The sequence below is a fragment of the Sarcophilus harrisii genome, chromosome 4 (genome assembly GCF_902635505.1).
Source record: "Sarcophilus harrisii chromosome 4, mSarHar1.11, whole genome shotgun sequence".
Classification (NCBI taxonomy): domain Eukaryota; kingdom Metazoa; phylum Chordata; class Mammalia; order Dasyuromorphia; family Dasyuridae; genus Sarcophilus; species Sarcophilus harrisii.
This window is the reverse complement of record NC_045429.1, coordinates 339,558,692-339,582,704: the sequence shown is the minus strand read 5'-3', so window position 1 is coordinate 339,582,704 and position 24,013 is coordinate 339,558,692. Positions and strand designations below refer to the sequence as shown.

Here is a 24,013-nt window from a genome sequence, read left to right as displayed (position 1 = left end):
CACATAGCTAGTATGTGCCTGAGGTAGGATTTGCTTAGGTCCTTCTCTACCCAGCTGCCTCTAATTTTACTATTGACAGTTGCAGGTTGTGATTCCAGGTTTTTGCTTTCTGAGCTTGATAAAGAGGCTTTGGCCTAGTGGGATGGAGAGATCTTGGTTTAAGTACCACCTCAGAATTACTCTCTCACATATCCATGAAGCTAGGTGACACAATGGAGAGTGTACCAGACCTGGAGCCAGAAACATTTATCTTCCTGAGTTCAAATCTGCCCTCAGAGACTTGCCAGCTGTTTAACCTTGGACAAATAACTTTACCCTGCTTGCTTCAGTTTCCTCATCTGTCAAATGAGATGGATGGCAAATCTATCCAGTATCTCTTCCCAAAAAAACCCCAAATGGGGCCATGGAGAGTCGGACACAACCTGAAGAAATCACTTATCCTTATAGAAAGTGACTCTAGGCAGTCCTTTAAGACAACTTTAAATTGTGGAGAAGATGCTGACCAGCAGTGGTGAGGAGGATTCCCTGCTCTGGAAGTTCCCTATGTTAAATAAAATCACTAATCTAATTTTTATCCATATCAGTTCTAACCTTGATTTTCCCATTTGCAAAAAACAGACAGCGATAATGATCTGTCACATTCAATCAAATTTTTGGGAAGGCAAAAGACCAGAACAATGGCCATAGTTTCTCTTCTCTTCCCTGCCTGTGCCCTGCCCCTGTACTAAATAAAGCTCATTAATGTCCAAGTACAAAACCTCCACTTAATACCCAAAGCTCCCTGGAGCCACTGCTGCTACTTTGGCTCAGGACATCACACTTATTATTATTATTATTATTACTGACATTAATAATTATAATGGGTGCCTGAGGATCACAGAGAGCCTTTTTCCCCCCCAAAGGACTCTAAGCAGCACCCACATTTTATTTCTTCCTTTTGAGGGATAGAATGTCAATCAATTAATTCATATGATATAATTAATGTGAATCCAAAATTTTATAGAAGGCAAAATTAAAATGAAGAGAGACTAGGTAAGTGAGGAAGGAGATTTGAATTTAAGACTCCACATTACATAGTATAATAATAGTTAACATTAATATAAATAGCTCTTTTTTCTTTTGCTGAGGCAACTGGGGTTAAGTGACTTGACCAAAGTCACACAGCTAGGAGATGTTAAGTGTCTGAGGCCAGATTTGAACTCAGATCCTCCTGACTTCAGGGCTGGTGCTCTATCCACTGGGCCACCTACCTGCCCCTCTAGCTAGCTCTTGAAGATTTACAAAGCATTTTACATAAGCCAATTAATTTGATAACCCGCAACAAGCCTGATATTATTATCCCCATGTTATAACTGAGGAAACTGAGGTACACAGAAGTGTGGGAACAAAGGGACAGCTAGCAGAATGACAACCAAAGCCTGTATACGGTCTTGGGACTTGGAGAGAATGGATTAGGATGACTGACCCCAAATGGTTTCCAGCCCCAATTATCCCAGTTAGAATGGATTAATTATATGATTTATATAATTTCCCATTACATACATGTACACACACACACACACTGGAGAGCAGCTTCAAAATAGAGTCGGGTGAGGTAAATGTAACTTTTTGATCTGCCCTGCCACATTCCACTGCCCAGGCATCCGGATGCTAGCTCTTGATCACGAAGCCAGCCTCGCAGGTAGGTGGATCTGGGAAGTCTGAAGGAAGGGTACAAAGTGGAAGAGACCAAACAGGGGTGACTCCTTCTCAAGTCACTTCCATCAGTGTCCCAACCAGTCTCCTACCAACTCGTTCTTCTTCTTGTCATCCCTGAGGTCATTTCCTCCTGTTACATCATTATCCTCTTGCTGTAGGATGCCCCAGGTTGGAAGGAAAGGCCAGCTGATGTCTGGGGAGCTCTGAGTGTGATGGAAGATGTGGAAAGATCCGGCCAATGACCTGAGTCCTTTGAGATCTAGAAACGTGCATCGATAGATGGGAGTTATGGAAACCTACACATTTATTTTTATTTCTCTGATGGCTGCTCAGAGACAGGTCAGGCAGAAAAAGAGAGAGGTTCACGAGACTACAGTATTGTGCCGAGTTGCCCCTGAGGTCTTGAGCTCATCAAAAAGCAGCATCATATTAGTCACTAAGGAGTCCAGCAGGCCATACACCTGAAAGATAGAGAGCAGAGCATAATCATAAGACTCTGCTAGAAGCCAAAGCTAGCCTTTAAGCCAATGATGAAAGGGAAAGAAATAGTGTGGAGAAGGGGAGGGATCTAGGAGGTGAAAAGACCCTTTTTGGATGGATATGTTTGTTTGTTTTTAACAAAACACAGCATGCTGGGCTTGTTTCTGCATTAAGTCAACAGCAACAAAAAACTAATGAATTCTATTCCTATCCCATCAAATCCTCTTGTGTTCTTTGTTAAGGAAGATAAGTTTTTATGGGCTTGCAGTATTCTACAGGTTATTATTTTGTATTTTGCCATTTTCACTTATTTTAAAGTTTTGTAATGTTTTAGAATTTAAATTTTCTTTAATTTATTTCAACATAATGTTAACTTTAAATGAATGGCATACATATAAACAATTACACATAGATATTTCCATGTATGGAGAGTACCCACTCATTTCAATTTAATTAATATTCCATATACATGAACATGATTCTTTTTGCACGCATGCCTATACCCATATTTCCCTCCTCCCTCCCCCCCCCACCACAGAACACAGTAGACAGAAGGTTAGACTTGGTCAGAGAGACCTGGGTTCCTTCTGATTGCTCAACTATTACTTTCTTGTTGGGCAAATTTATTTTTTATTTGTCAGTGCTGCGAGCAGCATTATGATGAACATCTTTGTACCAATTACTATTTTTTTCTTCAAGTTATTTCCTTAGGGTATTTTTCCAAAAGTGGGACTACAAAATTAAAGACTATAAAAGGGGAAACAAGAGAAGGGAATATTCATTTATTAAGCACTTATTATATGCCCAGCACTTTATAAATATTATTTCATTTAATCCTCAAGATAACCTTGGGATTAGTGTACCCCCATTTTACAATTGAGAAAACTGATGAAGTAGATAAGTTAAATGACTTACCCAGCCAGGGGGTACACACAGCTAGTTAGTATCTGAAACTATATTTTAACTCAGGTCTTCCTGATTTCAGACCCAGAATTCTATACCTAGAATTCTATTCTATTCCATTCTGTTCCTTCCCCTCCCTCCCTCCCTTCCTTCCTGTTTCTCTTTTACTTTCTCTTCCTTCCTTCCTTCCTTTCCTTTCTTTCTTTCTTTTCCTCTCTTCCTCCTGCTTTCCTTTCTTCTTTCTCCCTCCCCTCATTTGTCTCAGTATCTTTACTCTCTCTGTCTCTCTCTCTCTCTCTCTCTGTGTCTCTCTCTCTGTCTGTCTGTCTCTCTTTTTGCTGAGGCAATTGGGGTTAAGTGACTTGCCCAGGGTCACACAGCCAGGAAGTGTTAAGTGTCTGAGACCACATTTGAACTCAGGTCCTCCTGACTTCAGGGCTGGTGCTCGCACTGTACTACTTAGCTGTTCCCTCTCCCTATTTTCTCATAACTCTACTAACAGTGGGTATACTCATTTTTCCCATCTAAGTCACTACCCTCTACTTAACAAGGAGAACACAGATTGAAACCATTGATATTAAAGGTAGTAAACTGTCTCTCCAGACTTACCAGGGATCTCCAGCTTACCCATCACTGCCCACTGAGGATCCTTGAATGTGACACTGATGCTCAGCTTGTATCACGCTTCTGTTGCTAATCTTCCCCAGGGGACACTTGTCTTCCCCATGAAATCCAAAAAGTGGTTGGAAGGTCTTCCTTTGATCTCCCTGGCAGGGGCGTGGACTCACCTGCCTAGTCTTATCTGTTCTACAGCAGTCACTGGGTCAGGACCTCTCTTAAGTACCTCCCAACACTACAGAGATCATCTATTCAGCAAATGGTGTATATCAAGCAGGAGAGTTGATCTTGCTGAGGATGGCACGGCAAACACTCAGACATGTGTCTATAATCAGCCAAGCCCTAGGACTCCGCCAGCTTCTGCCTTGATCATGTTTTCTAAGATCTCACATGCTTCACTAAGAGTCCCAACAATTCTGAGATGCGGGCTGCCTAAGCCTAAGCTACCTTCCTCAATCACAACTCTCTGGCTCCCTTGCCAGCCTCTATCCCTCCTCTGCCCTTCCATTATCTTTCGTTTTCAACCCACTTCTGACCTTGCCCCATCCCGGAAATAACTTTGTATGTGTTTTTGTATTTTATTTTTTATGTACATGTGTTTCCCCCTACATGTCTTCCCAACAGAATGCAAGTTCTCGGCTGGCAAAGACTGCTTTGTGTTTCTGGTTTTTTAATCCCTACAAAGTGGAACAGAACTTTATCTTTAGTAGATGCTTTATAAATGCCTGTTGAATCTAACTGAATCTTGTCTTTCCCCCTACCTCCAAAGAGGATCACATCTAACTGCACTGGAGGAATCGGGATGAAGAGAGGTCCTAGCTCAATCCCTGATATTCACATTAGGGGGGAAAAAGTTCTCTCTTGAGTCTTCCCTTTTGAAATAAGTCATGCTCCCGTGCTTTAACAACCCTCACTTTCTAGAGAAATTCAACCAACTTTATGAAGGTGCTCTTCCAAGAAATGGGATTATCATGAGAAAGCAGACCCTGGAAGGGCAGTGGGAAGAGGTAAAGAAAAAAAGACAAGACAGGAAGCAGAGGGGGGAGGAGGCCCCACCTGTCTCTGCCAGTCTCACCTCAATGTAAAGCCTCTGGTTATATTTCTCCTGGATTTGTGGATCCACTGATTCTGAGGGGGAGATACTCTGCTCCGTAGCCAAGTCATCTCCTAATATTCTGTCCTTCCCGTTCCGACTTGGGGACTTCTGCATTCTCTTGTCATCCCTTGTCTTCTTCTTGCTGTTGGAACGATCACGGTCCTGGAGAAGGCAGCCGCCGTTTTGTGAAAATAAAAATAAAATGGGCTTGTGCCCCAGAAGTCTTTCCAAAAATGGTGATGGAGGGAAGCCCAGGGGAAGACACCCAGAAAGCTAATCCCCCGGGCCAAAGGCTAGAGCTATCCAGTACTACAGACCACTCACCTCTCTTCCCGGTGATCTTGAAGGTACTTTCTTCTCTTCCTTTAAACCAAACACCTTCTTTTCCTGGCTCAAAACTTTCCGGTCCTCTCTTCCAATTTTCCCAGATGGTTTTGCCTCTACTAAAGAGGAAATATTCCTGTGATTACTTTCTGCTCCTCCACACAACTCCCCAGGGGGCCACTGGCTCTAAAGCTGAAGGGTATTTCCTGCTTGGGGGCATAGGATTTCTGCTGTAAAGAAGCTGGATAAAAAATAACTGTAGCACTGATCTGTAAAATGCCTCAAATTCCTTCCAAATGAGGATTCCTTTAAAAAAACACTATTGATGATTTTTGTTTGTATATCACCTTCCTTTCGGAGTCTATCCCTCCTCCTCCTGCCTAATTAAGCCACAGATCAGTTCTTTTTTTGGGGGTGGGGGGAGGAGGATAGGGAAGGGGACAATCCAGGTTAAGTGACTTGTCCAGGGTCACACAGCTGGTAAGTGTCTGGGGCCATATTTGAACTCAGGTCCTTCTGATTCCAGGACCAATGCTCTATCTACTGTACCATCTAGCTGCACTCCTAGGATCAGTTCTTTAAAAAAGGAGAATCTTGGTGGGTCTCCTTAGCCTAAATTTAGCCTCTAGAGAGGATTCTCATAGTGTGAAAAATTAACCTGAAGACTAAAACTTGAGATTTTCTCTCTATTTTCCCCTCCTCCACCCCACTCAGAGCACATTCTATTTGGGTTGTGGTCCAACAAGGCAGCTTCATGGTGCAGTGAACAGAGTACCTGACCTGGAGACAGGAAGAGTCCCCTTCTTGAGCTCAAACATTTACTATACTGTGTGATTCTGGGCAAGTCACTTATCCCTGTTTGCTTCAGTTTCCATGTCTGTAAAATGAGTCAGAGAAGGAAATGGCAAACGACTCCAGCATCTTTGCCCAAAAGGGGTCCCAAAGAGTCAGACATGAGTTAAATGACTGACCGATAGCAAAAACCAACAAGGGAAACTTGAAAGCATGTTGACATTAATTCATCTTCTCCCTTCTCTTCTTTTCTCTGTAAAATGAGGGAGTCATATTAGATGAGTTCTAGGGCCCTCCTAGCTGGGCAATGCCAGTACTCCCCAGGATGCAGAGGGGAGAAAATAAACTGTTCTCATCCAGCATTTTCAGTTAAAACAATTGGGACTCAGCCACAGAGGGGACAAAAATTCTGGGGAGCTGTGTCTCCTCCTGCTCCTATGTAACAAAGGAAGGAAAGCCTGAGTGACAGTATAGTGCTAATCATAACTTACTCAGTTCCTCTGGGCCTTCCACATAAAAAGAATCCTTGTCAGGCAGGCCTAACAGAGACTTCAGCCACATGGAATGGCTCACCAGACCATCAATTACATCTCGCCACAGCTGGTAACTAGAGAACAAACACATTCATCTTTCAGGAGTCTAGAATGTGTATATGGGAGACATCTTAGGGAGCAGCACCCTAGGGTCCGGGGCAGAAGGCTCTCCTCATTGTAGCTAACCTAGTAAATTGGGCCATTCAAAGATGCTGGCTCCCTTAACCCACCTAATGAGGCAGTTTGAGATCCTACTCCATTCAAAACCTCACAGGGCAACTGACCTGCTTTGAGTAGAAATCTGGTTAATGCTGCCCAACAGAGCAGCCAAAGGGTAGCATGAAACGAGAAAACAAGGGCTCGATTTAACCCTCACCACCCAGAAATTTCAGAAGATGCACTTGTTAAGAAATTCCTTCAGCTCCCAGAAGACTGTGTGACCTCTGGCCACAGAGGCAAGAATTAGACCATGACTATGCATTCTCACATGAGGACCATTTTCTTAGTTTTTTTGTTGTTGTTCAGTCAGTTCAATCATGTCTTACTCTTTGTGACCCCATTTGGGTTTTTCTTCACAAAGGCACTTGCCATTTTCTCCTCCAGCTCCCTTAACAGATGAGGAAACTGGGGCAAAGTGAATTGCTCAAGGTCACACTAAGTGTCTAAGGCTGGATTTGAATACTCGAACCATTCTACTACCTAGCTACCCATTTCTCAGACCACTCTGCCCCTCACAATGGGTGGTCCCAATTGGGTAGGCTTAACTCTCATTCCCCAAACTCACTTGGGAATGGAATGTTTGAGGAGGAAAAAGATAAGATCTTGGCTGCTTTGGTGACCCCAAGAATTGAGAGTTAAAGTATAATCATTGGAAAGAATTGTTTTAATGAATAACTCTACTGGGAGGAAATTTTGCCATCTGGATTTGATCATGTTTCCCAGTAAAGATATTACATCATTTAAAAAGTTTAACTCATATTCAACTTAGAAATAAACGTAGCATTCCATGAAACACACAATGAATCTGTTCGCCTTGTCTCATGGCATGTCAGTTTAATCTCTTTCTGGTCCTCCATTAGTCAAAAAACAAGGAAGAAGAACCCCTAGAATTCTGTCTTAATATAACCATTCATTAAAGATCAGCAGGGCAACAGAGGAAAATATGGTAGCCAGTGATGATTTAGAGCCACTCTATGCCAACCTAAGTCAAAAGAGCTACACCTATTCCCCAAAACTAGAGAGGAAGAATTCTCTGTAACAGGGGAGAAAGAGTAAGGAGATAAAGAATAAATGAAATATATACAAAAACATTCTTAACAGCAATTTTTGTGATGGCAAAAAATCCTCAACAAAACAAAGTAAAGTGGGTGGCCACTGACTGACACATGGCTGAACAAATGATATTAATGCAATGGGATATTGTTATAATCTAAGAAGCAATGAATATGAAGAATTTTACATGGGGAAATTTGCGAGAAGTAATGCAGAGAAAAGCAAGCAGAACAAGCAAACAATCATAACTGACATTCACTGAGTGCATTCAATTCAGATAGGCTGTCCTCACAACTCCTCTGTGATGTAGGTACTAATTATGGTATTCTCATTTTAGAGTGGAGGGAACCAAATTTTAGAAGTCATGTGATTTGCCAAAGGTCACCTAGCGCTAATAAGCATCAGAGGTATGATTTGAAATCCTGTCTCCAAGTGCAGAACTCTAGTCCCTACAGCAGGCTGCGAAAAAACAACCCTTGAAGGCAGCTGGGCTTGGGTTAACGGCAGTGATCACTCCTGGAGCCACCCAGACAAGGAGGATGAAAGTTATCTCCCCCTCCTTGGTAGAGAAGTGATGTCTGTGGGAGCTGAATTCTACTTTACTTTTGCCAGTCACTTTTTACTTCACTGGTCAGTTTTGCTTAACTGTTTTTTGTTCCATGGCCGGGTTCAATAAGGGAGTGGTCTATTAGGGAATGTCTGGAGTGGCAACAAAAAAATTTTTATTTTAAATGAGGTGATTTGTATCAGGGAAGTTGGGGGGGCAACATACCACGTCTGGTACAGGATGTCTGACTGCAACGGCTTCTGCTCTGCGCATAGATCCAGGGCCCTCTTGTTAAGCCTGGTCAGGGCATCCTCTCGCTGTTCCTCTTCAGGGAGCTCCAACACTGCCTAAGGGGCACAAAAAGACAGCAATTCTGCCTGATTTGTCCCCATCAGAGGCTCACAAAGGCACAGATCTTGACTAATGTCGACAGCCTCAGACAAAGGAGGAACATTCTGATGGAGCCTCTGCCCTGGAGTGGTTGGGTTATGTGGGGAGAAATGGAAGCGCTTCTGGAAGAATACTCAGCTCTGCCTCATAGAACTACTGAAGGAGGTTGAGGGCCCTGGCTGGGGTGCAGGAATGCCCACAGGCCTGACCACAGTACACTGGACTGTGAGTAAGGAGAGCCACGCTCCAGGCCCAGGATCTGCCATTTACCAGGAGACATTCCCCAATTTGGGGATTTGTTTCTTTCGGTGAAATGCAGGAGCTTCCCTGAGTGTTCTCTCTGGTCCCAGCCAGCCCAGACACGGTACAGCTTTTGTCCCGACTCCATGCCCCAGCCCCAGGGCTGCCCTAACCCACTTCCTGTGAAGGGGACAGCTGGAGGACTCGCCTCCCCACTCAAGCCTGAGATCTGTTCAGTCCCCGGGAAGCCTGTGACCCTGGGGAAAGCGTCACAGAGAAACTATTCTCTGACGCCCATCCAAGCCACTTCTGGGACAATACCTTTTTGAAATCATCCACACAAAGATTCCACTTGGGGTACTCGGGAATTGTGTCCGATATCTCTGGCAGCTCCATGGGCTCCGCTCCTGGTTCTTTCCGGTCATCAGCAACCTTAAGCACAACATTCTTCGAGGATTGGAGAGATGACTTAGATTCTTTCTTGCCTGAAAGAGTCCTTCTCAAGGCCCTCTGGCTTTCCCCCACAGAGCTTTTTGACTTTTCACTTATATGGCTCTTATAAGAACCCACTGAGAACTTTTCAACTAATGGTTGCCCCTCTACCTGTCCTGGAGCAGCTTCTTCCTCTCCGGGAGGAGTTGAAGGGGATGGTACCATGTATTCATTCCATAGTTCCTGGAGCTCTCGCACCACTTGATGCTGATAATGTAGCTGTAGGAGAAATGAAGAATCAAACACACACACACACAAGGGTCAGAGCTCAGGAACCAGAGTCGAACCCATCCACAGCTTCCTGTTGGCTCCTTGGGCATCTTGCTGGCTCATGGACTGTCTGGCACTCACGCACCTGAGGGTTTCTGTGGGAGAACAGATCTTCCTCGGTGAGGTAAGCATCAACTGGGGACGCAGCTCGCTCAGGGGACCAGACCCCTCTCAGCAGCTCATCCAGCACATCCTCCACAATGGTGACAGCTGCTTGGTTAGCTAGTTTAGCCTGAAGAAAGAAAGGAAAAGCACTAGAACTCAAGCTGTTGCTGCCTATTTGTCCTCCAGACCTTTCCCAAATCACTTTAGGGCAGAAGCTTGGTGGAAATAAAGTCACCAATTTCACAACCCAGTCCTCTCTGCTTAAGTCTGCCTCATCCCTCCACGTTCTGCCACAGCTAAAAACGGATGCAAAATCTACCGGTCATCCCCAAGCAGACTTGAAACGAGGAGATAATGAAGGTACACATGTAAAGTGCTTTCTAAACCTTAAAGCAATAAATAAATAAATAGATAAAACCTTAAAGCACCATTTGAATGTTAACTGTTACAGGACAGACATGCTATTCTTGCTGATATACATGGCCATCATCTTCGCTGGAAGTTCCCAGTGTGTGGATGAGGAAGGCTCATTAAAATCTGCAGAACTGGGAAGAGATTGGTGAACATTCACCAACCAGCTAGAAATAATATGTCCAATAGCATGAAGGTCAGGAGACCCAGCATGGCAAGAACATCATAGCTTATGTTTTCCATCATAATTCAGTTAAGTGGGTTTTTTTATGATTGTTTCAAACCTACTTTAACTTCTTCCAGAGTCTAACAGGCTACAATACTTTACATAGAAAAGTCTGCCTGGCAGTATAAAGAAAGAGCCCTGGCTCTGGAGCTGAAGGACCTGAGTTCTAACCCTATCACTGACATTAATGACCTTATGATTTTGGGCAAAAGGAATTTTCTGTTAAATAAAACAAAGACCAATAACTTGCCCCTATGGGCAGGGAAGGCAGGTAATAGAATCTCCATGAGCATCCACCAGGAAGGACATGAGGGTAACCTATATAACCTCCGCAAGTGCCTGCCAAACTCTTAGGTCTCTTACCGCCAATGTATTTCTTTCTTCCTTCAAAATATCTTGGCTTAGAGCAACACCCCGCAGAGTGACCTGCAGTAAAGCTCCTCCTAACAGGGTTGGGTGGGTTCCGAACTCCCAGTACTCCCTGAAGATTCCTGCATCTGGAGACTTGAAGAAGAATATATAGTCCTTCGTTTCCCCAGGAAGAATCACACCTGAACAGGACAAGGATGTAAAATATACACAAAGTCCAAGTTAACTAAGCACAGAAGCTGTACCCCTAGATCTAGCATCCCTCTTCATCTCTTGGAGGTGTGTGTGTGTGTGTGTGTGTGTGTGTGTGTGTGTGTGTGTGTGAAGGACAGGGCATCTCACTTCAAGATTCACAACCCAGTCTTCTAAAGGAGAATTTCAGTTCTACCCACACTAAGTAAGCTTTTATCTGGCCTCTATACTTACATATTCTCTATCAAACAAGACTTGGGTTTCAGACATCAGATTTAGGGAAGCCAGGTAATAATTACATCTTGGTTTCTTTCAGATACATGCTTGAAATCAACATTTTTTCTGGTTCAGGAAGACTAAGTTCACTTTCTCTTACATACCTTCCTTGGTGTTAAAGTAAAATCGTTGTCGTCTACTCTCTTTAAACTCTTCAAAGGCGTCAGGCTGTTGGAGCCGCCTCCAATTATACCAAATAGCTGCAGTGCCATTGTTTACAACTGTTAGGACAGAAGATGTTCTCTCCCCTTCCATTGTCTCAAAGGTCAAACGAACAGCAATGCCGATTTCTTTCTATGGGAGAGAAGGAGGACAGCTATGATGCTGATCTGCTTTTGTGGGAAAGAAGAGGAACATTGATGTTCATCTGTCTCTATGGGAGAGAAGGGGGACGTTGATGCTCATCTGTCTCTATGGGAGAAAAGGGGGACAGCTATGATGCTCATCTGTCTCTGTGGGAGAGAAGAGGGACATTGATGCTCATCTGTCTCTATGGGAGAGAAGGGGGCCATGAGTCTGTCTTTATGGGGAAGAAGGATGAGAGTTTTGATACCCATCTGCCTCTATGGACAAAAGAGAGAAAAGTCAGTTTGATCCCCCAATGGAGGACTCTACTCTCAAATGGAGCTGTGGAGACTGAAAGCAAATTTCTGATGGTAACTACCTCAGGAATTGTCACTGACAGGAGGAGATATAAAATAGATTCCAAACTGTAGCTGGAAGCCCTCAAGTTAGTGTTAATGTCAACTTCCCACCTGGAGGGTTCTTTATTTCTCAGAGGATATCATGAAATCTTTTTCCCTGTTCAGGAAAGGTTGACTTGTATGTTTGCTTAGAGATAAAGCAGTAGGTAAGATAGGCTGGGGGTTGAGGAGGGGGACAGTGTAAAGAAAACTGGAGTCCAAGGGCTTGGGCTGGAATTTCTGCTCTGTTGATTACTACTTGTGGGGCCACAAGCAACTCACTCAGTCTCTTGATTCCTTGAGATTTTATGTGGAAAATGAGATTAGATTTGATAAATTCTGAGTCCCCTTCCAGATTTAAGGCTATGAGTCTAAAGTCAGAAGACTTGAGAGTCCCTTACAGTCTTCTGATTTTGTTCTTATTCAAGTCAGTCCTGTTGCCATTTTCAGATGGAGCAGTCCTTGTCATTTTGCCAAAGTCACCGTCAGGGTAGGGAGGCCCAGCCCTTTTTCCTGGGTGAGGCTATTGTGCGAGCCTCAGTTTGGGTTTAAAAGAACACAAAGGTATACAGGATTTACCTCTCCTGGTGGTAGGGTACTGTCAAGCCAGCATGCTGGTTTCCCACAGAACAGCAAAGAAGGACCAAGGAAAGGCATGGGAACTACATCAGGATAGTTAACTAAAGGATTTCTGGAAGACAAATCAATGACATATTATCTGTAAGGATGTTTTTCTGCAGTACCCAGAGAAAGGGCAGCCAGGACATTCAGATCAGAATAAAGGTAGTTGAGATTGGGAAATGCTCAAGGCATAGCATCCTCATCAACATACATTTAAAAATATGCTTGCTGCATCCAAGTCCCATTGCTAAATGCAGGTGATAATTAGGTGGTGCAATGGACCAACCACTGGATTAGAGTCAGGAAGTCCTGAGTTCAAATCAAGCCTCAAGATACTTCCTGTCACTTAACCTTTGCCAGCCTCAGTTGCCTCATTTGGAAAATGATGATAATAATAGCACCTACATGGAGTTATTATGAAGTTAAAATGCAAGAATTCAATAATGATTACGCAGAATTAAAAACCTTAAAGCATTATATAAATGCAAGCTATCATGAGACAAGAGGTAAAAACATATTCCCTGCCCTCAAGAAGCTATCATTCCAATGGGAGAAACTACTTGCAAATAACTATGTCCACACAAGATCTATATAGTACAAATGGGAAGTAATTTCAAGAGGAGATGGCTAGCAGTAGTAGAAGACCAGCAAAAGCTTCCTGAAGGGGGTAGGATTGTAGCTCAGCCCTGAAGAACCCAGCCTAAGAAGGAGAGAGCATTCTAGACATGAAAGACAGCAAGTAAAAAGACCACTGGGTCAAGAAATGGAGCGTTGGGCAAAAAAGGCCATGTACAGAGTACAGGAAGGGAGTGAAATGTAATTAGACTGAAAAGGCATGAAGGAGCAAGGCTGTGAAGGGCTTTAAAAGCCAAACAGAAAAAACTACTAAAATCTCCAAGTCCTCAAACTATTGAATCATTGATTATATACAAAATGGATTTAATAATTATTTATAATGACTAATGTAGGAATGTACAAGAAAAGCATCTCGCAGAATATTAATAGTGTGAGAGGGATGGGTGAAAGAGAAATCTGAAAAGTATTAGACTAAGGAGTGAGGGCTACTAGACAGAGTTAGTAGAGTGGGCTGGCCTTGAACAGAAACACAAATGCTAGAAGGGACTAATATATTGAAATGCACACAAGGACTACATGAAATGATATCCCACAGTAGACATTATTCGCTCTCCCCTGACATCAAATCCAACTCACGAAGGCTGTTGTTCAGATGTACTTTCCTTGACATCCTTAAGGCCTGGGAAGTGCTGTGCAGAGACAGATGAGAAAGGCTGTCCTTTACCAACAACTTCGAGGCCATCAATGTCCTTAATTCAAAATGGAAAAAAAGAGCAAAGGGGAATGAGTTCACCTTTTCCAAAATGACATAAGTATTCCACTGGAGGATTCATATTAAGAAGAGCAGAAAAAAGAGTATTACTGGCTGGTTAAAGTCCAACTCCTTCAGAATAGAACGTAGCTCCTTTCGCCGATCAATCAAAAAGAGACTCTTATCCCATGTGAAACGGAACCAAGGCTCCCTCGTGGATGGCAGTCCTGGAGAACAAACCATGGTCACTCAGGAAATGCAGATCAGCCTGCTCCTTTTCACTCAACCTTCCCTTCCCCTTAGAACCTGAGAAAACTACATTCTGGATATTAGTCAGAGCCCCTTCTTTTCCTTACCTGATTCCATTTGGATGCTCTGGGGCTTCCCGACATGAACGATGGGCTGTCGGTAGCCACGAGGCCATTGGGTCACCAGACCTGTTAATTCATCTCCAATAAATTCAGGCTGGCTCCAAAAATCACAGTCGACCTCAGTCCCCTAGCAAATAAGGAAAGATAACTGGACTCCCTTCCCCCCCAATTCGAAATGATACTTAGATGGGAAGCCTAGAAAGTCAAGGATATGATTTGGTGCACACAGGCCCTTTCTCTGATGAAACAGTACCCCTTGTGATGTCATAAGAAAATCCTTCATATTTTTCTCCTAGGGATAAAGAATTCTAACTTTTAGAGAGATCTATTTATTTAGGACAGATGCAAAATTATCAGGATCCAAAAGAAAATCCTTTGGGGACTATTTACATTCCAACCAAATTGGTCTATTGGTTGTCCTTTGCCATATATCCTTTGCCACAAGGTAACCCTCAAGCCTATGGTACCCTTCCCCCCTCATCTCCACCTCTTACATTTCCTAGATTCTTTGAAGACTATTTGAAATGATGCCTCCAACTCTGTGCTTTCAGGATACAGAAACTGATTTTTCTCATGATGCAAAATCCTTCATCACCTGAGACCATCACCTTATACACTCCCCTTAGCTACTTTAAATGCACATCACCTGATCACCCCTAAACTCATTAATCCAGACCAATTCAATGTACTTTTAAGCACCTACTGTGCACTTTTGAACTCTTACATTTATTAAGAAAATTACATTTTTATTATTAAATGAGATTTCTATAAAGTGCCTAGCAGGTCACTTCTCTGGATGTGCTTTTCTTGACATCAAGCAGAGACAGATGAGAAAGGATGCTTAGAAAAGCACTTAGTAAGGGGCCTGGAACACAGAAGGTACTTAATAAATGCTAGATTCTCTTTTTGGAAATCAGAAGTTTATTTAAAGTTATGACAATATATTCTGGGTTACTTAATTCCCCAAATGGCCATCCTACTTTTAAGCTATGCCTAATAAAAAGAAAAAAACTATCTATTAAAAAGATTCAACTTATGTGCATGGCTCTATGCTAAGCACTGGAGATTCAAAGATAAATTTTTAAAAGTCTTAGACTTCCTCAAAGAACATAAACTGTACTGGGGGAATACAATATGTAAACAGATATGGACATACCTGCTTAAGGAAATAGTGCACTAACCACTGGGAGCCTGCAAGTTTTCCATAGGATCTATTGGATTGGATCAGTTAGTGGTCATTGGAAGGGATGAAGCAATGACATCTAATAAGAGCCTTTAAGGAAACTTTGGCCGTAAGGAGAAAGTGCCTCAGGCATGAGGAATAGCCTATACAAAGGCAGGGATAGCCAATAAGCTGTTTGGGCAAAGTCCATAAGAGGGAATGATATGAAGTGAGCCTGGAAAGGTAATATGAAGTCAGATTGTAAAGAATTGTTAAAAAAAATGCTAAAGAATTTTTTTCATTTAACCTAGAAGACATAGTGAACCACTGACAGGACTAGTACCAATTCAAGGTTCAATAATACCAGTGACTGCCCTCTAAATCATTCCCCACTCCCTCCTTTGCTGCCTTTGACAAGAATGCCTCTCCTCATACCTTCAATCCTGTTTTGTCTAGAAGATATAGATTAAATTACAAGTTCTTTGACTTGGGACTTAAATTCTTTCTCAATCTGACTCCAAACTACTTCTAGCCTTATTTCACATTATTCTTCATCATACAACTTAATTTGAGCCAAATTTCCAAACTTGCTATTTCCAAACTTGCTATTTGTACATTTGTATAAGTTGTTTCCCATGCATGGAATGAAATCCCTCTTCACCTTCATCTCTAAATCCTTAGTTTCCTTTAAACCTGAACTCACATACCAACACCTAGGGGGAAGACTTTCTTGATCAATCCAATTAATGGATCTTTCTCTCTCTGTCTCTAAGTGTGTCTGTCTTTCTATGTATGTGTCTGTCTCTCCATCCTCCCCCTAAAAAACTATTTTGTGCTTACTTATTCTTAGAAACAATGTATTTTCACACAAAATGTAAGTTTGTTGAAGGCAGGGACTATTTTTGGTTTGGTCTCTGTATCTCCAGTACCTAGTACAGTACCTTACACATGAGTCATACACATATTGGTGAGTCATGTATGACTCTTCGTGACTCTCTTTGGGGGCTTCTTGGCATAGATACGGGGGAGGTTTGCCATCTCCAGCCCATTTGACAGATGAGAAAACTGAGGCAAATAGGGGTTAGTCTCTTGTCCAAGGTCACCCAAGAAGAAGTGTCTGAGCTCAAATTTGAACTCAGGACCTCCTGACTATAGGTCTGGTGCTTTATCCACTGTAGCACCTAGCACTATGGCAGGGGCTTAGTAAATATTTATTACTGCTATTAAGAAGAGGTGCCTTGGGTACTCCAAATCTTTGCAATGGAACAAGATTTACTCCATATTACATGAAATCAATTGCCCTAATGTCTATACTAGGTTCTTTCCTCAAAAAATGAACTGTGAAAAATAGGAATGAAAAGTGGGGGATGTCTCTTCTTACCTTCCCATAATGTAAAGCAGCAATGGAACGTTCAATCAGATTCCGTTCTTCCTGTACCCGTCTGAAACCCTCCCCTGTATTCATCAGCAGCTCATTCACTGGCTTCTTCAGATATTCTATTGACAAAGACATGTCACCTCCTTTTCCATAGTTGCCCAGCCTCATTAGTCTCCCTCACCTTATCTCTCCACAGCAGTCAGAACAAATGACCATAAATACTTTTTGCAGCCAAGTTAATGTATTTATCAGACTCATGAAAGAGACAGATCTAAGTGTGTTGCTAAATGTTTTAAAAATGGTCCTCTGAAAATACCTTTTGAGTTTAACCTACATTATTAATATTTTCTCCACAATTTTCTTAAGTTTAGACTATTTAACAATAGGTTAAGCACTTATTTGTAGATTTCTAAGGTGCAAAATGCTCACACTGAAAATTAGCAAGCAGGATGCCTGAGATGGCTCCAGCACATTTCTGGACATATCCCTGCAGTAGAAGTAACCAACTGAGTCTCAGGCTCGGGGGATTTGGATAGGTGGTAGAAGAGAAGATGACATCATCACCACAATTAGTATTGCCAAAAATAATAATAGCCTATAATTATGTTCCATTTTATGGTTGACAAAGTGCTTTAGACTCATTATTTCACTTGGTCATTACCACTCATGGAAGGAGGTTGGTATAAATGTTATTATCCCCCTTTTACAGTAAGTAAGCCAAGGTTCAGGAGTTGAGTACCTTGCCCCAAGGTAGTATAGAAAATCAAGGATGGAGGCCAGGGATCTTTCCACCAGCCAGCAGCTGCCTTTCAGACAGCTGGGCAGGAAGTCAACCCAGTAGTTCACAGGTTCAGACTCAAGGCTCCTGGACTTTACTTACCACTGAGAACTTCTTGTTGTTTCTTCCTCAGGGTCATATTTCGTTTCCAGTTCTTCAGAGACTTATGCTGAGAAGGTGGTTGCCAGAGCTCTACTTTCACTTTTCTGGGTTTTTTCTTTGGCTCCTCTGGTACCGAGAGGATGACACTGTCCATACCGGTAGTGTCTGAGATCATTTCAGCCAACTGGAGAGTGAAAGAGATAGAAGGGTCCCCCTGCTTATACCCAACACTACCTCAGACATGGAACATCCTGGGAATCAGCAGGATTTTTCATAGAGAGTAGTCCATCAAAAAGATCTGCCCCATCCATGGGAACACTTATCTTTAGGTTTCTTGGACAGGTAGTGACAGAAGGAAACAGTCAATTCTTCCTATATGACAGAATAGAGTTATTGCTGCCCTTATTTGTAGTGTCTGTCTAACATACAACACTGCAAGCAGGGGTGTTCTGGTAAATGTCCAGCAACAGATATCCCAAAGGGGGGAAAATGTATACCCGTCACACTTTTAAGTTTAATATGCACCATTAATGTTTTCTCCATCAATTACTTAAGTCTAGACAACCAAAATAATAAATCAAACCCCAATTTGTAGTTCTGATAATTTCACGTTTCCCCTCCCCCCCATTTTCTGGCAACTTAACAATGGGTTTTCTTTCAAGTCAGTTCAAACTGGCTCCAGCACTTCTCTGACAGTAAGGCTTTGAAACACATGCCCCTTCAAGATGATTTCTGCTCAAAAATGCCTGAAGTGGGGTGGAAGACAAAAATCTCTAGTGATTTCCCAAATCCACACAGCTTTTACCAACATACCCTCATGTTTCCTCGAGCAATCGCTATTCTCTTGAGGTCATAGAGAGTTCCCAAAATCTTGTGGGGGAGAATCTGTTCTCTACCATCAGAGCTTTCCTCTGCTGGCCCTGGTAAAAGGAAAAGGGAGTGATATTCCTGTAGTTGTTGAAGATTATTAATCACCAAGAGCATCTCTATGTTGATCTTTATCACACAGAAGATTTCTAAAAAGAGTCCCAGCTTTCTGAGGAGAGTTTAGTATATTTTCATGGATGGCCTATGCATTTGGAGCTGGGATAAATTCTGATCTTACCAGAGAAATCTAAAGGTTTTGTGGCTGCTTCAGGAGTAGCAGGGTGAGCTACCAAATGACGTGTCACCTTCTTAACCTTTTGAATTTTACGCTTTCGAATCAAAACTTGATGGGCAATAGTTTTCTCTTCCTGGGCAGGAGGATGGGGAACATGTTGCTAAAGAAACAAAAAAAAATGTCATCATATCAGAAGAAAAACATACACATATACATTAGACTGGCTACTCTTAACTCCTCCTCAATGAAACTAGATCTAGAAAATCAATTGTTCCAATTCTGTTTGGCCCTCCTAAAAAAAATGCCCAAGGAACAGAGCATAATTACATTCAGTGAAACCCCAGTGGAAGAAGGAAATAATAAAATTCTGTATTATATGACAAATTCAAATGGAAAGAAGACTCTCTTTCACTTGGGACCAGGAATGAGCAGATCAACCCAAGTCTGTGATGTGGAGCAAATTCTTGAATGCATTGGTGTTTTATGAAATGGAGATAATAATGGTGGAAATAGTTGGTCTCTATAGCTTCTTGCTAGGAAATAGAGAAAATCAATGAGTTTCTTCCTAGCATTTCAAGCCTCAGAAAACAATTCCTACATTGATGTAATATATGATCACATGCAACTTTGTTTTATTTTCATTACATAGGAAGTGTTTTACAAGAATCTTAAGTGTCAACATATAATTCAAGAGTTCCTTTGGCTTTCTAAACGCTGAGTACCTGTGTGCTGTCTTTCCCTTAAGGTAGATGAGTAAAGACAACAATGGATGCACAATGAGGAGTGGACCCAGAATACTTGTGGATGTGGTTCAGTTTTAAAGAGAGCCACCCACCACAGACTTTGGAAAAAAGTGCCTACAAAAGAAAGTACTGCTGACTCAAGAGTAGAAGCTAACCAAGGGGGATCCCCACCTTCTTTAAGTCCTCCTCCTTAATGGCCAAAGCCAGAATATCATCTCCCTGTAGGACATTGCTAACAGGTTCAGGTTCCTCCTGGATGGGAGGAGTGACAAGTTCAGTAACCTTCGTCCGTTTCTTTTCTGGAAGGCAAGAGACAGTCTGTAAATACTTTTATACAGGTGTACTAAAGGAGAGAACTACATTGGGCTCTGGGGATGAAGGGCCAAACCCTTCATGTGTTAATAACAGCAGCCTACCTGGTGTGCTCCTTCTACTCTACCACCCACCCACTCCTCATATACTATAATTTGGATCTCTCAAGAGTCCACAGTGACTTCCTAATCCTCAAGTCCAATGGCCTAACAGATTGCAGCTCAAATGTTTGTCCAGAGCCTGGATGATCTGATTAAAAGAGATTTTAAAACTATGAGATTTTTTTAAAAATGGGAGGAGATGAATCTTAGAAATTCTTGAATCATTTTATTGTTATTGTTATTTAGTTGTGTCTGATTCTTCATGAAGAAGGGTTTTGGGGTTTTCTTGGCAAAGATGTTGAAATGGTTTGCCATCTTTTTCTTGAGTTCATTTTATAGATGAGGAAATTGAGGCGAGCAGGGTTAAGTGACTTGCCTGGGGTCACACAGCTAGTCAGCATCTGAGGTCAGAACTGAAGAAGCCTTCCTGACTCCAGACCCAATGGTCTATCTACGGTACCATCTTGCTGCTCCATGTCATATAGGATGCTGCAAACCAAACTACTACTTTGGTTTCCCTGAGACAGAAGCCTCCTGGTTTTCCCAGGACTAAGTACTTTGTTTCCTCCTTTTATATCTTTTTCCTGACTCTTTTGATATAGGAATCTCCCACAATGTTCTGTCCTCTACTCTTTTCTTTTTCTATGACGACTCCTGTAGTTTTAATTACTGATTGTATATAAATGACTTCCAAGCCCTATCTCTAGCCTTAAAACTCTTTTCCAGGTTCCAACTACCCACCTACATCTCTCTTTGCATTTCCTGCTGGAATAGAAAGTGTAAAATGCCTAAAAGTGAACTCATCACCTTTCCTCTAAAACCTGTTCTTCTCACAATCCATTTCATAAATTGCAATATAGTTCTTCTAATAATCCCTGTTCATAACTTTGGTGTCATTTTTTGCTTATTTCTTCTCCTTTATCCCCTGAATCCTGCCCCCAAATTTTATAAATTCTATCTCCATAATTTCTCTTGAAGCTGTCTGCCCCTTTCTAAAATAGGTGGGCTACACAGGATAAAGGATTAGACATAGGGTCAAAAAGAATCATGCCTCAAACATTTGTTATTTGTATGATCGTAGGCAACTTAGCCTCTTTGAGTCTTGGCTCCTTCATCGTAAAATTAGAAAAATTTTAGCACCTATTTTACAGAGCTATTGTTAGGGCAAAAGAAATAATGCATGTGAAACCTTTTCTACATAAATGTCACTACCAACCTCATTCCTATCCTCCTCATCTTGCCTAGAACATGGCTTCTGAGATATTTTTCACTTGTGACCTTTTTTTGCCTGAAAATTTTTATGTGACTCCAGGTATACAAAACAGATATTCAAATCAAACATTTGCTGGTAATAAATGATAATTTCATAACCCCCACATTCAGTTACATGATCTCATATGGGGTTGTGACCCAGAGTTTTAAAAGTTTTGGCATAAACTATTGCAATGGTTTCTCTGCCTCTAGTCTCTCATATCAATTCTATAAACCATTGCCTACTTTTCTTAATACACAACTCTAAATATGTTTCTCTCCAAGTCAAAGACCTCCAGTTGCTCCTTTCTGCACTTGGTCAAATCTAGATCATATCCGGGTAAGCATTAGGAAGAAAGTTATTTGTTCAGAGACCTGCTGATGTGATCAAGAGACATAAAAATGGAGGGAGAAAGAGATGTGTGTTCAGATAGAATGTTGTCATGTACCATAGAGAACAAAATATATGTATTCTTTCCAATATTTTTGTCAATAACTTGGATGAAGACATAGATGACATATTTATTCAACTAGTAGAAGACATGAAGTAAGAAAAGATCATTAATACTGTGGATGACAAAACTGGCTCCCAATATGTATTGAAAAATTGAAGCTAACAGTAAAAAACTTAATAGAATGTAAGCTCTTTGAAAGTAGGTCAAATCAAATCAAGAAGCATTTAGTAAGCATTTACTATGTGTCAGGCACTGTGCCAAGGGGTAAGGAAACCATACAACCAGAAAAATGCAGTTCCTTTGTGCCCAACAGGCTATAAAACTGCACATATCCTGTGACCAGCAGTCTGTATATCAAAGAGGAAAAGGACCCACATGTGGAAAAATATTTGTAAGCAGCCCTTTTTGTAAAGACAAGGAACTAGAAAGTGAATGAATGCTCATCATTGGGGAATGGCTGAATAAGCCATAGTATAGTACATAATAGAATATTATTCTTAAGAAATTAGGAGCAGCCTGACTTTAGAAAAACCTGGAAAGACTTATGTGAATTGATGCTGAGTAAAGCGAGCAGAATCAAGAGACAGGATAGCCCAGCATGACATGTCTGCAGCAAAGGAGACACTGCTGTATGAGTGAAGCACAATTGCAGTAGCTCAAAAGAAACATAAGTTGCATAAATTGAGAGCCCTCTCCAAATGTTCATGTGAACTATTTGTGCCTGACCTGTGGTAGAGCCACCCTTTCAAACTCCTTTTAGTCTGATTGACCCCAATATATTTTGGTTCTTTTTGAGAAGGAATGACAACTACCAACCAACCAATGTAGGTTCCTAGAAGAAGAAACTCTATCAGTCTAAGTCAGCAACTTCTCTCCATCTTAAAGTTTTAAAGAGCTGCCTAGAGTACTGAGATCTTAGGCGATGTATCCAAGGTTACACTGCCAATGTATGTCACAGGTAGCATTGGAACTCTGCTCTTTTTGGCTGCAAGGCTGGTTACCTTCTCACTAGTAATAAAAAAACAAAACAAAACAGTTATGCAAATAATCCAAAAGCCATTTCTATTTATGGTTGAGTTTTCTGCTAAATTGTATTTGGCTTCACTAATATAAAACATTTTATATTTTCCCAACATGTACAAACTGGGCAATTGGGGAAGAAGGCTGGAGCATGCTGAGTAGCAGGAGGAGATCAGCACAAGTTTAAACATAAAGTTTAAACAGATACTATAAACCCGAAACATTTTTCCTTTCCTTTCTTCAAAAATATTTTGAAGGAAGGAAAGGAAAAAAATGTAGTTGTGGAAGTGGAGGGAGGGAATGTGTCCAGGTTAAAGGATAAAATGCTGGCATTTGGACTACTATAGCAATGCCAATGAGTAGATAGATGATTAGATGAGGGAGGGTGGGGCTAATATGTCTCATTAAAGACAGTGGGGGACTGTACACCAAGTTATTTCACCGTCTATGCTTATTTCAAACACAGTTCATTACTTTAGCGAGAAGCGAAAAAATGCTTGTTGAACTGAATTCATAAGGATAATAAATGCATAGTCTAATTTTTATTATAAAAAGCACTGATTTAGCAAAGAGCATAATGTAAAGGAATGATGTAAAAAAAAATAGAAATGGATCTCTGAAGAGGACAGATTGACTTAGAAAACCAGTCATTCAAAAAACATTCAAGAAATACCTACTTCATGCAAGGCATTGTGCTAAGCTGGGAAAATAAAAAGAGAGGCAAAAGATACTCCCTCAAAGAGCTCATTACCTAATTAATGTGTTATACTGTGGGGCAGCTAGGTGGTACACAGTAGATACAGCATTAGGCTTGGAGTCAAAAAGATCTGAGTTCAAAATTGCCTAAGACACTCACCAGCTATGTGACACCGGGCAAGTTACTTAAACCTTATTACCTGAGTTCTTCATTTATAAAACTGAAGAAAAATAACTTGTAATTTCAGTATATTTGACAAGAAAACCCCATGGATATAATGATTATGGGTTCACTTAGAGTCAGATGCGACTGAACAACAATGACAACAAATATAGTTTTTATATATTTTGTGAAACATTTCCCAATTACAATTTAATCTGTTTCAGATTGAACTGGATGATTTTTTTTGCTTATTCATTTGTTTGTTTATTTATTTATTTATTTAATATTTTCATCCAGTTACATTCAAAACAGTATGTTTTTACATTTGCTTTTAAGAATTTTGATTTCAAGATTCTCTCCCTTATCATTATCTACAATTAAGAAACCCCATGTGAAGTTATTCAAAACATTTCCATAAAAGAAAAGTTGTGAAAGAAAATGTAGATCTCTCACCCTAAGAAAAATAAAAACCCTCAATAAAAATTAAGTTAAAAAGAAAGAGGGCTAGAGAAAG

At 41.3% G+C, this 24,013-nt stretch overlaps 1 protein-coding gene across 1 annotated transcript in view; it reads right to left on the bottom strand.

The window, feature by feature from the left end:
• Nucleotides 1–1,252: 1,252 nt before the first annotated feature.
• Nucleotides 1,253–24,013, bottom strand: part of MYCBPAP (MYCBP associated protein) — a 34,551-nt gene continuing 11,790 nt past the window's right edge. Inside the window, exons 4-21 of the mRNA XM_031968668.1 lie at nucleotides 19,673–19,800; nucleotides 18,762–18,918; nucleotides 18,470–18,576; nucleotides 17,657–17,840; nucleotides 16,780–16,895; nucleotides 14,222–14,363; nucleotides 13,977–14,092; nucleotides 13,751–13,863; nucleotides 12,497–12,608; nucleotides 11,339–11,528; nucleotides 10,761–10,948; nucleotides 9,741–9,887; nucleotides 9,215–9,604; nucleotides 8,489–8,610; nucleotides 6,403–6,518; nucleotides 5,120–5,238; nucleotides 4,775–4,957; nucleotides 1,253–2,159 (exon numbers count right to left, since the gene is read on the bottom strand). Coding sequence (XP_031824528.1) covers nucleotides 2,061–2,159; nucleotides 4,775–4,957; nucleotides 5,120–5,238; nucleotides 6,403–6,518; nucleotides 8,489–8,610; nucleotides 9,215–9,604; nucleotides 9,741–9,887; nucleotides 10,761–10,948; nucleotides 11,339–11,528; nucleotides 12,497–12,608; nucleotides 13,751–13,863; nucleotides 13,977–14,092; nucleotides 14,222–14,363; nucleotides 16,780–16,895; nucleotides 17,657–17,840; nucleotides 18,470–18,576; nucleotides 18,762–18,918; nucleotides 19,673–19,800 — 2,729 coding nt within the window. The 3' untranslated portion in view covers nucleotides 1,253–2,060. The remainder of the gene's footprint in view (nucleotides 2,160–4,774; nucleotides 4,958–5,119; nucleotides 5,239–6,402; nucleotides 6,519–8,488; nucleotides 8,611–9,214; nucleotides 9,605–9,740; nucleotides 9,888–10,760; nucleotides 10,949–11,338; nucleotides 11,529–12,496; nucleotides 12,609–13,750; nucleotides 13,864–13,976; nucleotides 14,093–14,221; nucleotides 14,364–16,779; nucleotides 16,896–17,656; nucleotides 17,841–18,469; nucleotides 18,577–18,761; nucleotides 18,919–19,672; nucleotides 19,801–24,013) is intronic.